Source organism: Thunnus albacares, chromosome 13, assembly GCF_914725855.1.
Source record: "Thunnus albacares chromosome 13, fThuAlb1.1, whole genome shotgun sequence".
Classification (NCBI taxonomy): Eukaryota; Metazoa; Chordata; class Actinopteri; order Scombriformes; family Scombridae; genus Thunnus; species Thunnus albacares.
The window spans coordinates 6,075,625-6,089,723 of NC_058118.1; the positions used below are offsets into that span (position 1 = coordinate 6,075,625).

General features: G+C 37.8%; 1 protein-coding gene across 2 annotated transcripts; it reads left to right on the forward strand.

The window, feature by feature from the left end:
* Positions 1 to 6,126: 6,126 nt before the first annotated feature.
* pdzd3b (PDZ domain containing 3b) lies at positions 6,127 to 12,667 on the forward strand. 2 transcript variants are annotated; one of them, XM_044369594.1, is made up of 11 exons: positions 6,127 to 6,182; positions 8,860 to 8,887; positions 9,403 to 9,467; positions 9,564 to 9,775; positions 9,876 to 10,080; positions 10,188 to 10,324; positions 10,624 to 10,834; positions 10,924 to 11,120; positions 11,273 to 11,479; positions 11,612 to 11,827; positions 11,983 to 12,667. In XM_044369594.1, the coding sequence occupies exons 1-11, from the start codon at positions 6,149 to 6,151 to the stop codon at positions 12,013 to 12,015; spliced, it is 1,545 nt and encodes a 514-aa protein (XP_044225529.1). In that variant the 5' UTR covers positions 6,127 to 6,148; the 3' UTR covers positions 12,016 to 12,667. The 2 variants fall into 2 exon arrangements, with proteins under 2 accessions (XP_044225529.1, XP_044225530.1); XM_044369595.1 differs by lacking the exon at positions 6,127 to 6,182 and adding an exon at positions 6,216 to 8,651.
* Positions 12,668 to 14,099: the final 1,432 nt, after the last annotated feature.

The window sequence follows — 14,099 nt, forward strand, 5'->3', positions numbered from 1 at the left end:
TAAATGATATGCTCACAGTCGCCTCGCATTCAATATCATCGTATAATCATAAGTCACCTTGATTTCTTTGCTTTTCACTAGACATTAGTGGTAAATAAAATAACCATCTGAGGACAACACAGACCCTAGACTCTTTTTTTTTTTTTAAAGGCCTAAAAACCCTTGTATTCAGGAAAGCCTTTTTCATCTTTTTCATCTTAACTCTTACTATTATTATTATTATTATTATTATTATTATTATTATTATTATTATTATTATTACGATTACTATTATTATTAAATATGCAGTGTAGTCTGCACGGTTCCACTTTAAATGAATGAACTCTCACCCACACTGCAGTCAATGCCAATGAAAAACCGTATGAATGTATAGAAATATGTTCAAGCGGTATGTGTGCGTTAGTGTATCTTTACTGATGTACTGCAGCTTTTATTACTACCGTCCTCGTGACGTAAGTAGATAAGCAGGTGCCATTTCAAAGCTTGCAAGCAAAGCTAAATATGATTAAAATGAAATCATCCTTCTTACACCATTTTTTTCAAATGTAAGAAACAACTTGCTCTCAAATGTAATTTTGTCAATACAATCTGAGAAATGATAATCGTATGAAATCATAAAATCTTCATTAACGTATATAAGCAGATTTAATCCGTTTTGGTCAGCATTATGCAACATCTGTCGGGTGGAGTGTGAATCCAAGTCATCATTTCCCTTTTTTACATCCACAGTTTCCGTTGGCAGGAGTAACCTTGTTGCTCAATCTAAAACTGAATGCTGGGAAAGCATTATGACCCTTTAGCAGAGATGTCATATTGCTGAGCTAGCAAATATGGCTTCTGCAGAATAGCGTGCATGGTTGCAGGAAAATTAGTAAGAGGTTTTGGTCAGTCACACATTGCGATGTCCAAGGATTGCATACAAGATCCCCAAACATTTCATTGCAAAGGTACCCTAATATACAGACACTTCAGCCCATAGGCCCTTATTTAATAGATAATTTGTCCAAATGATGGTCATCTGACAAGATTATTGTTGTTTTCCTATATAAAAGTTGGGGGAGATATAAGAAAGTAACACTGCAAACCAGATTGCCAATTTTACACAATTTTTTATTGTGTTAATATCTACCAAATAATAATATTGAAAATAAGTCAATTGCCATGTTTAAAAAAAATCAAGATCCAAAAAGTCAAAATCTACTCTAAACAGTGTTTTGAACATAAATGACATAAACAAGTACATCAGGTGTCAACACAGAATTTATTCCAGAAGTCCACAACATCCATCTTCAATTTTTGATGGATAAGCTCCAACATCATAACATCATAGGACTCATTCCCACCAGCTGCTTTTCCAAATGACAAGTGTCCATATACATAGAGATAATCTTATTGCTGATTAGTTGTCAGGCAACAAATAAAGTCCATTCACATTAAAGTTCAAGTTATGTTATGCTGGGCCTGAAATGTTCTTTGCTAATTTCATTGGCATCATAATAATGTATTCTACTAAGAGCCTCAGAGTCCTTAGACAACATCCGGACTGTGATTCATCCAGACGGATGCTCTGGTCAAACCTACTCACAAAAAAAAAAAAAAGAAAAAGAAAAAGAAAAAAAGACTGAAACATTTCACAATCAAATGTTAAGGGGAAGTGTTGGGGGTAGGGTATATAATTTACAGAGATGGTCAAGAAAGATTTTCTGCATATGTTGACTAAGCAAAATTCAGGTTACAGAATTCTACATGTTATTTAATTTGTTTAAAATCCCTTTGTTTATCTGTTACATCTTAGCCTGACTCATGTACAAAATAGAGGCTGCTACATCTAAAAGGCTTGATTATTACAACACAAATGTTTATGTGAATAAACCCCATAAAAATGCAATATTTGGATTTCTGATTTGTTTTGCACTCCAGATGATGCATGAAAGAGTTTCACAGGAGACAATTACATGTTCTTTCCCTGAGAATAAATAAATAAGAAAAATAGCAATCATGTATAATAAAATAACAGCTACTTATCATGTGGGTGGATGAAACCAGCTATGCAATTTGTTTGCTGATCTATAGTTTCAGAGGCAGCGGGTGTAGTGGAGGCCGACCTGAATAGACCATTCACGCTGCTGTTGCCATGGATTCACCAACTGAGGAAACACAAGACACAGACACTCACAGAGAAGCCATGTGTGTCACGATAAAAGAGTGGCCTTCGGACTCTCTGCAAGGATCTCACACAGGCCCGCTGAGGCTGAGATTAGCCTCAGGCTCTGTGCAAAATGAAGAGCAGCCCTGGTAGCTGTGAACCCTTTGCCCTTGTCTTTCCTTATAAACTCTCCAACAAGATGTCCCCATCTCCATTTACCGTAGCTCATCCCCTGCACCACCAGGAAGAGTCAATTGAGGCCGACAGATGAGCAGTCACGCCTGGACCGGGATATGTTTAGCAAATGAGATGAAGCTTACAAAAAGGTAACTGTCTCCTTTACAGATTTTTGACCGTTAGTGCACTCCAGTGCTTTGGCAAGAATTTAGGCACAGATGGGAGCTCTGTGTCTTCCAGCGGCTGGGAGGATCCCATCAGGGAGGACTGAGAGAGACTGACACTTGGATCCGGTGAGACAGCGTATCATCAGATTCTGTGACCTGCAGTGTTGGTTGGGTTGGTTAGGTTTAGGTTTGAGGAGTGAGATGGTTAGTGTTTGGGTAAGAATATCAGGGCAGGTCACATAAACCGATGGGTCAAAGTGTAACAGTGGAACCAAGATTGATTCTTTCTTTCTCTTTCTCTCTCTCCACTGTTCCTCCCTGATCCACCTTAATAAGACATATGACACAAACATACTGTACACACACTCTTTCTGTTATTTGTCAGTGTCTTTTTGTTTGTAATTCTGACTTTATCTCGCTAAGTGTGAATATCATGTGTTATTATTAGTCCTGGAAGCTTCTCTTCACAGAGTGTTTTATTACAGTAAATTAATGACTTCATCAGATGCATTAAAAGGCAATAACACACCATGTGAGTCTTGTCTCATTTAGCAGGTTCAAGTTCACTCAGTTCTCTCTTTCATGGTCACACGAGGATGGTAATGTTACAACTATAACAATCCTTTGTCTGTCTAGCACACTTTGATGCTAAATGAAATGTAAGATCCAAAATAATGTTCAGACAAATCATCTTGAGACACCAAATTTTCATTTTATTTTAACAACTACTCCTCAATGGCTTGCAGTAGACTATGGCCTAACCTTTGAACAACAGTTGAGGGGAAGTTACTAATTGACTGTGCGTGGGCCTTTGCTCCTTGCAAGCAGGAGGAAGACTAGTTTGTCACTGGTTCGTCATGCTGGTCACACATACTAGTCTACAGAGTGACAAATAAATTTGATCTTAGATCAAGAAGAAGTTTGGGCCTGATGCTGTCTTTGCACTTTTCTTAAATATATGTAGGAGATGGCAAACCTCTGTGTACTGAAAAAACAGGATTCAAGTACTACAGTAGGGAGGTCAAATCTGGTTTCCCAATGAATGACATACATTTAGAGCTTGTAAGTGACTTATCTTGCCATAAATACTACAGTATGACTGACTGACAACAAGTTCCTGAGAATTTTCAATTGATATTATATGCAAATTCATTAAAAATACCACACTAAGTACAGGATTTTTTATTTGGATTTTGTTGCCATCTAGTGGACTTTATTTGACATTGCTGACTGAAACTAGATACAGTTTTGTTGAGCTTTTCAAGTGGATGTGTTTGCACAAACAGCATGTTTAATTCATTAAATATTGTGTAAAAAACAAAGTTAGAAAACTCAAGAGATCTAGAAACAGTATTGTTGGGGAACAGCAGAGGTTTATTAAAACTCCCTGCAGTGCCATATTTCAAGTCAAGTCAAGTCAATTTTATTTATATAGCGACAATCACAACAGAAGTTATCTCAGGGCACTTTTCACATAGAGCAGGTCTAGACTGTACTCTTTAATTATAAAGACTCTACATTCCCCCATGAGCACTTGGCGACAATGGCAAGGAAAAACTCCCCTTTAACAGGAAGAAACCTTGAACAGAACCGGACTCTAGGGGGGCGGCCATCTGCCTTGAGTGGTTGGGTTAAGAAAGAAAGAAGGAGGGAGGGGCAGAGGGGAGAGAGACACACAGAGAAGCACAGTAACATCAATAATAACAATAACATAACAATAATTATAACAGAAATATGACTAATAATAATAACAGGCGCAGGCCTCAAGCAGGACCACAGCAGCAGGTAGTCCACAACCATGATCCACAGAAACCTGCAAGACGAGAAAGCACAAAAACTCTGGGGAAGAAGCCAAGTTAGTAACATGCATTAATGGTACATTAATGAGATGGCGAGGGGGAGGAGGAGGAGAGAGGAGCTCAGTGCATCATGGGAAATCTGGGATATTTATGTCCATATTTCACAGAGTTTTCCAATTTCTGTATCCTTTACGTGATGCTGTTCCCCCTGTTGAACATCTAATTCCTTGTACTTGCAAAAGTTGGCACTTTGCCGGCAAACTTCTCTCTATGGCTTTGTGACCAAATCCATGTGTACATTCCTAATAGCATCTGCTTGTTATGCTCAAAAGTGATGATTCCAGTCTGGCTCTGTACTAGCGTGTCTAGTTTGTTCTGAATGAACAGCATGCTCTGCCTTCAAAAAGTCAACCTCCTTGTTCAAAACTTCCACCCACTCAAGCAAATCACACGACAACAACCAAATGTCTCAATTAGAGGTGCATGTTTAAGTGTCATCCAAAATAACCTGTAATGTGAATTTGAAAATAGTTCTCTTTCTTGGACATCAAATAATTTACTGCATGTGACACATTTTGCACTGTTGTGTGGGGCTACCACATGTGGACCTATGCACATGCACACTCATGTGCACACGGACAGTGCAGGGTGGACAACTATGGAAACAGTTAAAATACTCCATAAAAAAACCTCTTATTGTATTACAAGTATCACCTCCCCACATAACACTTTTCTGTTCAAACACACATGCACAACGCCTGGCTATCTAAGTTCATGGGTGACACAAAAGTAGGTGAGCGGTCATGCCATGTGCATGTGTGTGCGCAGTGGAAGGGGCAGTTTATGGTTTGGGGTCAATACAACTCATACATTGTCAGAAATTCTTAATGAGTAATGACCTCTAGACTCTGGTAGTTGCCAAGTCTGCATGTAAAAAATATGCCATATATCAGGAATGTCAGCACATAAAAAAATACATATGACTTGATTGGAGTGCTGTCCTGTTAATGGTTTGTTATTTGGTCTGTTTTGAGGTTTAAGCATCCAGAAAAGGATATTGGAGTTGTGTGTTTTGACTTATTATATCTGAAATTTGGTGCTCAAACGAACATTAAAGATGCGGGAAGTCATCACTTTTCTTTTCTTTTCTTCTATCTGTTAAATGCTGGTTCTTTTTACCTTTCTATTAAAGAAGCAGTGCAATTAGCTTACTTTATAAGTGCCTTAAAAATATAGTGAAATGTTCATAACAAAATCTAGTTAATATCTAGTTATCTAGTATCTAGTTAATAGCTTGCAGTGTTGTATGACCTCCTGGAAACCTTCATGTCAAATATGACCATTATTATTTTTGTGATTTTGCATTATGCTCCTTCATCCTATTTTTTTTACTGTACATACAGTCAATTATGTGCATCAGCTCCATCCCTTCTGCTGCGACACTATCTGTGCTATAAATCACGACTCTGTTATTTTTATTGGAATGTTGGTCTGTTTGTGCAACTTGTCACTAAGCTTTGGCCTTGACACTTCGTCAGTCTTGGATGTGATTCTCATGGGAACAGATACAGCACACATCCATTTGTACACAGAGACACACACATAACAAGCTACTTTTCCAAAATAACAAAATGAAAGTGCAAAGTCATTCATTTAGACAGAACAGGAGTGTGTGTTTTGTACTTTCAGTCAACAGTTCAACACACATTCAAAGTAGGTATGTGTGCTCAAAATTTCACACACAGATTAAACATTAAGCCTGGTGTCCGAGGGGAGGAGTCTCTCTGTGGTCCGAATAAATGTTTGGACGTACAATACTCTCACTGTTACACCCGTCTGTGTGGCTGACTGCTGACCTGATGGGAAAGAGACACAACATGAGATCAAATACAGGTACATTTAAAACCAATGTTATTTCCTATTTTTGTTTTCCAGCTGTCTCATCCAAGTTCTCCTGTTGTTCAGTATATTTTTGACATATTTCTATATTTAAAAAAAAAATTGAACTTTCTATGTATTTCTTATTCCTGTGCCATTCAGCTGTGCTGCATGTAGGATCAAATTTAGATGGAATGTCGCATCTAAATTTAACAAAAATAAAGTCAATATGTTAAATGAAATACATATATTTTAAACACTTGACATGACATTTATAATTTGAACAAATGGAACACAACTGGTGGCATAGTGCGTCTAAGAAAAAAAAAGAAAATTATATTTTCAAATTGTGATGATCAGTCACAACTCAGCATCCTTATCTGTACAGAGTAAGAAGGCCAATTATCAATATTCAACAGACCCTGTTGTCTTTGTGTGTATGTGGAGGGTCACTATGTCCTAGAACATTAAAAAGAAGCTTTATGGTGGGGAAAAGCAAACAGTGACCCATTAGCAGCCAAAGTGCCCGTGGTATAAGCTATTCAGGTGAGGGGCTGCTTAGCCACCTAGATGTGATGTGATAGATGGATTTCTGAAGGTTACATTATCATACCAAACAGCCAGATTCTACTGTCCAATGAGTTACATTCACATTTATCTATAATTAATCAAACAGATGAAGGTTCATAAAAGACAGGAAAGTGCTTTAACAGGCTGAGTTTGTTTTTATTTTACACTGTGTTAGAGAAACAAGGACTCGGTGTCACTGACATGATGAACCAAACAGATAAGCAGTGTTACAACTTAGAGGACAGTGACAGTTACAGTGTGTCATCTGCAGACATTTTCATGCCTCCTCATGGCCACTATGGAGAGATAAATAACCACGAATAAATGATAAATTCACTTTATTTTTATTTAACCTTTACCTATACAGGGTAGTAAGACTGAGCTTTTTACAGCAGCATCCTGTTAATAATAGACACAAAATAACAAGGAGGTAGAACTGTTTTGATTCAAGGTGACACTGCAGATTATTCCATGAAACTATAAACTTACAGCAAAGGCTGTTTTTCCCGATCAGTTCTGGTTTGAGTATCCAGGAGCATCAACCAGTCACTGGAACTGGTTAAAGGTGCCAGAACAGCAAGGATGAGATATGATATGACAATTTACCAATAAAGACTTTGTGGATAACTTTGTTGGTTATTATGTCACAAAACTGCAGAGATTATGTCTCAACAGACCAAGCTTTTCAGCTACTACACAATATTTAAATGTACATTTCTGGGCTGGGTCTGCCAAGATATGTACTTTCTGTGACCCTCTCAATATTAAGCCCAGTCAGAGCGGAGATACTGTAATGTATATCTATGCATATTTTTTATCTTCATGAAGTTTTAATCTATGACCAATAAATGCATCTTGCAGTGCACTTAAGGAGAGTTGTTATCTCTCTATGGCTAATTAGATAGGATGCAGTAAAACAGTATAGTGTGTGTAAAGATTAGTTTTACACTTAGACACAGAAGAGATAACCTCAATTTACATGAATGGAGATCAGGACAGGTCCCAAAATGAATCCCTGCTGCACACCTTTAGCTGTCAGGAACTCAGATTTGATTTTGCCAACAACTGATGACAGTTACAGACAACCGTTCCCACACCAGCCAAGAATAATATTTGTAAGAGTAAAGAATGCTCAGCTGTATAAAAGGCTTTTCTAAATCTGGAAATACAGAGGCACAGTGTTACTTATTGTATAACCAACAATTAAATCATTCAAGACTGTAGAAATGGCGGAGATGATGCCACGATTTGTCTAAAACCAGACTGATGTTGACTTAGGGTGCAGGACCCTGAGAGCAATGCCTTCAACTAAGTATTGACAAGTGATTCAAGAATTTTCAACAGGCAAGACAACTGGGATATTGGATAACACTGAATTATGTCAGACAGTAGGTTTTGTTTAAACAGCAGGTACACATTGTGCACTTCACTGAAGCTTGCTCAGTGCATGATGACAGAGATGTGCCGCATGGGGAAGAACAATGTGTACCACAATGTTTTTTGCTTGAAGGCTGAAGGTGTTTTTCTCTGTCAAAATATCAGTCAGTATCTCATTTGTCCTGATGCAATAATCCAACTCAATGTTGCTGCTCACAGTAGACATACAAACAGTGTTGATTTATGTAAAAATGCTGTTTGACTGACTTTGAGTGTCAAGACCAGCCAAGTTTTGCTATCTGTCAGGTATTAATTTAGTAATATGCAACTTCAAGGTTTTTAATGTTCTAAAATTCCCTCCCCTTTTAGAGAGGACAAAGATTAGAGATAATCACATGTAGTCAAACCCTGTTTTATGGTGCCTCAGCTGATACTTATAGTCAGCAGATATGTCATCCATGGCTCAAACACCAGTCTTGCTGTTAAACTGATGCCTCGTAGTTTAAGGGACAGAACCACACAGACATTCACAGAGCTGTAAGTTCAAATTTATATATCATAACGAAAACTGTGATTGCAAAATGTAATCTAGGGTGTGTGTTATCAAATTTGATTGATTACTAACATGGAAACTATATCACATATTTTGCTAAATGTGTATGGAAAGTGTATATATACCTGTATGGAATTTCATAGCATTTTATGCTGCTAAGCCATTGACTTCATCCGATCTCTGTTTTTCAAGGTTTGGTGGAAATCATAGGGTTGACAAAGTAAGTTCTGCTTTTCATCTAATTGTTTGCATTAATGTTCATAACTTCAAACCTTGTTATTTCACTCTTTTTCACATCTTTCTAAACTTATATATGAACACTGCTACTATACTACAATATACTACTATACATACTATACTATACTGCTACAACTACAACAACTACTAATAAAAATATCATGTTAAGTTTATCAGACACATGCAGAACAGAATTGGACATTAGGCCTGAAAAAGAGAATTACGGCGTTCATGTTACCCCAAACCTATATCACATTAATGTTCTGTGTATACAGCTTAAAAATCAGCTTAGCACATGTATGTTGACTTTTGCAACATAGTAATCTTAAAGACTTTGAGCCCAAGATAAGACCTCCTAAGCACAGATAAATGGTTTTGATAATGAGGAGGAGCACAGATGAAGTTATGCAATTAATAGGCACTAAAACTTGTGATGTGATTGTGATTGATGCAAGTGATTGAATAATTTCATAAAGTGTTTCTCATCTCTCTTTGAAGGAAATTTACATTTAATCCTAAAGAGGGAATAGACAACCCAGTGATGGTCATCACAGACGACGCCGGTATCTTGCATAAAAACTTCTAATTATCTTCTGTATATCAGACCCTGAGGAAACTCTGCTCTGTTTGACAACACTTTTCTGTCTTTTCCTGCTCAGACTCCGTTTTGACACCCAGCCCTCGTTTGTGTGTGCTCAAACGAGAGGAAGGGGAGTCATTTGGCTTCCATCTGCGGGTGGAAAGAGGGCGCCATGGTCACATAATCAGAAATGTTGTTTCAGGGGGGGTGGCAGGGCGCAGCGGCCTTCAAGATGGAGACAGGCTTCTGGAAGTCAACAACTACTATGTTGATGATGTTCCTCACCCTCAGGTAAGATGAACTTCCAATATTATTTTAAACTGACAGAATCCTCTTGAAAGAATTGTTGTTTTCTAAATGAAACTACCATGTTTATGTTTGTATGAATCAGGTGGCCAAGAGGATAAAGCTATGTGGACACCAGTTATGTTTATTAGTGTTGGACGGGGAGGAATATGAGCAGGTTCTGTCCCGAGGTCAAGACCTCCAAGGTCTGGTCAGAGCACACAAAGGCGAAAGCTGCAAACCACCCAGACTCTGTCACATCACCAGGGATCCTGTCTCAGGTCTGGGCATTAACTTCACACCTGTGGAAGGTAACACTGCTCTTGGTAATCATAAGAAGTCCAAGGTTCAAGATTAGATGTCTGAGTTGAAATCTGTGCAATGTGATTCAATTGCTCCTCGTGTTTCTGCCCTCCAGGAGAGAAAGGCCACTTCTCTGTGAGCCTGGTAACAGGAGGTGCAGCTGAAAAGGCAGGAGTTTGTAAGGGGGATCGCCTAGTATGGATGAACGGAGCAACAGTGTCCGATCTCACTCACTCTGCACTCAGCAGGATGGTACATAGGCAGCCGGTTTTTATAATCCATTTGTAAAGTATTTCATGGTTTCAATGTTACAGGGTTTGACGTATGAATAATAAGGAAGCAAATCCAAATTTTTGGAGCTTCCTTTATCAAACATTTAAAAAAGTAAAGTCACACTACTTTTTTGTTGACTGATGTTTCTCATTTACAAAAAATAGTTATAGTCCCACAAAAAGTGTACTTAACAATGGATGCAACTGCCAAGTGTACAACAAATTTGAAGTTATTATGTCCAGCCTTGCATAACAGTAATAATTAATGTTTTGCTGTAGATGAAAAAATGTGGCGATCACATCACCATCCTAGTAATTGACAGTGAGAGTGAGAAGGAGCACATGCGACAGAGGATGCCTATCCTGCCCACCATGGCTGTGCCACATAACCTGCCTTGTAGAGCTAGAAAACTCCACCTGGTCTCTGGGGGAAACTCTAATGGCTACGGCTTCCTCCTTCGGCTGGAGAAGGAGCCATCAGGACGCATAGGTGAGGGGACAAATAGAGTGCAAAACCCAAACACAAGCTTTTTATCTTTTAGTCTTTTACTTAAATGTCTGTGCGTTTTTGAACAAAAGCTCATGTGCTGCGGGAGGTGGATGTCGGCAGTCCAGCCGAGAGGGCAGGTATGCTGGACGGAGAGCTGCTGCTGGAGGTCAATGGAGAGTCAGTGGAGTCACAACAGCATGAGGAGGTTGTGAACAGAGTGAGAGAGAGTAAACAACATGTCTCTCTCACCACCATCGCTCCCCAGGGGCTAGAGTTTTACACCCAGGTTGGCATCACTGGCTATGTGTTTTTTCCTAAACACAATCTTTTATGTAATGTAATGCTTATATGAGTGTCAGCTGTGCATCACAAATTTTAGTAAAACATCCAGATAAGGATCAGTGTTTACTCTTCTTTTAAACATTTTTCTCTCCGCAGTTGGGTCTGTCTCCTCTTATCTTCTGTGGGGAGAATGCTGAGAAAGAAAAGGAGAGCAGTGTACCAGCCTGTGCAGCAGAGCAGCCATTAAAGAAGGACATGGATGACTCGTGCAAGCCCAGGCTCTGTTCTCTCCAAAAAGGCCCTTTGGGTTTTGGTTTCAACCTCGGCTGTGTCCCCCAGAGTCCCGGGACCTTCATCAGCCTGGTGGGGATTAAATATAGTTTTCCTCTTAGTCAACATTACCTTGTTACTGAGGCAAAAAGAACAAGAAGAGAGTGGTCTAGGATATAATTATTTTTTCGTAAAATGTGGTGGTATATTTTTATTTTCCTGCAGGTGGCTTTTGGGGGCGCAGGGCAGAGAGCAGGACTACTTGTGGGTGATGTGGTGATGGAGGTCAATGGACAAAAAGTGGAGGATAAATGTCTGGAAGATGTGATTATGCTTGTGAAGGAAGGAGGACATTTTCTTTCCTTACTAGTCATGGATAAGACCAGCTACAACAAGTTGAAACAGACTGACTCACCTACTAGAGATGTCACTGACAGTGAGGTAAAAAATAAATAATTCATAATTATATACAATTAATTAATTATATATGAATGTATACATTATTACATACAGTATACTCCATAGTCTGTTAAGACATTCATTAATTTTCCAAGGACCACTATCTTTACCATATTTTCTTGTTTGTATCTCACCAGGAGGAAGAAACTCATGAGATATCATCCTTGTGAGAGACAACATCTCAAACAACTCTGATGACATCATATGCCCACTGAGGAGACTTCAAACTGAGCTTTACCAGAAACCTGTCTCATATTATTATCATTATATTGGCCTGAATCTAATCCCAGGGCTTCATAAAGGAATCCAAGAGATGATAAAATAAGCAAAATGAAAATCAGATAAAGGTGTACCTGTGTCAGTTGTGCAAATCACAAAGAAATGTTGTAATGTGCATTTCTGTATGATATGAAAATGTCATTTTGTTCAGTATTATACATTTAGAGATGTAAAACCTTTAGTCTTTAGATCTAAATCAGATGAAATATTTTGCATTGTAAAATTCAGAGGAAATAAACTGATCCACATCTTAAAAGACCACAATCTCTATACACTAATGATCATATTGTACTTAGATTAATAGAAACCAACAGCTGTATGGAAGCAGAAACACATTCAGAAATCTGGAGAACTGCTTTCTTTAAAAAATGATCAGCAGTAATTGAAATGACTAAAAAAGCAAAAACAAAACACTGGTATGGCCCCTTAATACTATGTAAAACACTGTTGATGTTTTTCTTTCTTTTTGGTGGAGTGTAAAGTTATGTGTATGTGTTTTACCTATAGATGTGACATTACATATAAAATGTTCTTGCAGAGAAAGTATATGTGTATTGACAATGTAGCTTACAGCAAATGTTGTAGTGATGGAAAAAAAAATCTTTGTTCTATTGTGTAACAGTTACTGTAATCTTACCTGTATTTACCATCCATTAGCTAAGTTAAACTTGACATGGCCTAATATATAAAATTCAAACACATAAGTGAAAGCATGATGCCATGGTGTTTACACAAATGCAGAAATGGAGGTGTGCACAATAGTGCTGTTGTTTTAGCAGAATTTATGCAACCAAAGATTTTCAGGTAACCCTGTTTCAGGATACCCCGTTATTACCACATATATGCCATCATTTGGTGTTGTTGATATCTTGGCTGAGACAGTGATCTTATGAATAATATCATGGCCTGGGATGTGGGACCTTCTCCATCATAAGTACAGTATAATTGTGTGTCATTTCATCCACTTGCCAATTACTTGGCCTGGAACAGTATACTTGACCCAGATTAATTTCCTTAACATGAAATCTGATGTGTTCTATCTAGTAAAAACCACAGCTAAAACATTTTTCCCACATAGGGTCTAACTTAAGGACACTTTAAACCCTTGGTTGGGGTGCAGCTAATTAATATTTTCATTATTGATTATCTATTTTTACACTTAGCCCAAGGTGACATCTTTTCACCACCCAAAATATTTAATAATAATATTTAATTTATTAATCAATATAAAATAGACAAAAGAAGCAAATTTAATAAATAATTTAATAAAATTTAATACATTTTACCCATTTAATAAACTGGAATTAGCAAATGTTTCCCATTTTTGCTTGATAAATGACTTTAATGATTAATAAATTATCAAAATTATTGGTGATTAATGTTCCATTGGTAGACGTCCCAAATTAATGCCATCATTAATTTAATCATCAGTCTCTATCTAATGTATTTATATATCTGTAAAAAAAACAACAACAACAAAAAAAAACAGGTAAAATGTAAAATGAAGTAAACATGACTTACATAATGAAAACCAAGACGATCTAAAGACCAGTAACATGTAAATTATCTTTATATTGCCCAGTCTGAGTTTAGCCTATAAATTGAGCCAAAACACATGCAACACTGCAGACAGCATCGTACCTGCTGGAGCTCAAGAAGGCAGAGAGAGGAGAAAGTGGATCTGTTAACAGTATTTTCAGTTTATGTTAGAGAGTACTACTCTCAGTACACACAAGTATATATAGATGGTTCAAAACATCCAGAACATCTGACAACTGGGGCTGCTTTTTCAGTTCCAGACAGGAAAGTTGTTGGAATAAAGTGAACTATAAATTATCTGGGAGTCTACTCAGTGGAGATGCTGGTAGTGCTCTTGGCTCTGCAGTGGGCAGAGGAGAATAAACCAGGAAACACTCTAATCTGCTCTGATTCTGTTTGAGTTCTCAAGAGCCTGAAATCCTTATAAAAAAATAAG

What these genes read in the sequence shown, in the direction of transcription:
- pdzd3b (XM_044369594.1), top strand. Translation starts at nt 6,149, where the DNA reads ATGGGAAAGAGACACAACATGAGATCAAATACAG. An exon ending in CCGGGACCTTCATCAGCCTG is followed by an intron (nt 11,480 to 11,611) that starts GTGGGGATTAAA and finishes ATTTTCCTGCAG; the next exon opens with GTGGCTTTTGGGGGCGCAGG. An exon ending in GAGATGTCACTGACAGTGAG is followed by an intron (nt 11,828 to 11,982) that starts GTAAAAAATAAA and finishes GTATCTCACCAG; the next exon opens with GAGGAAGAAACTCATGAGAT.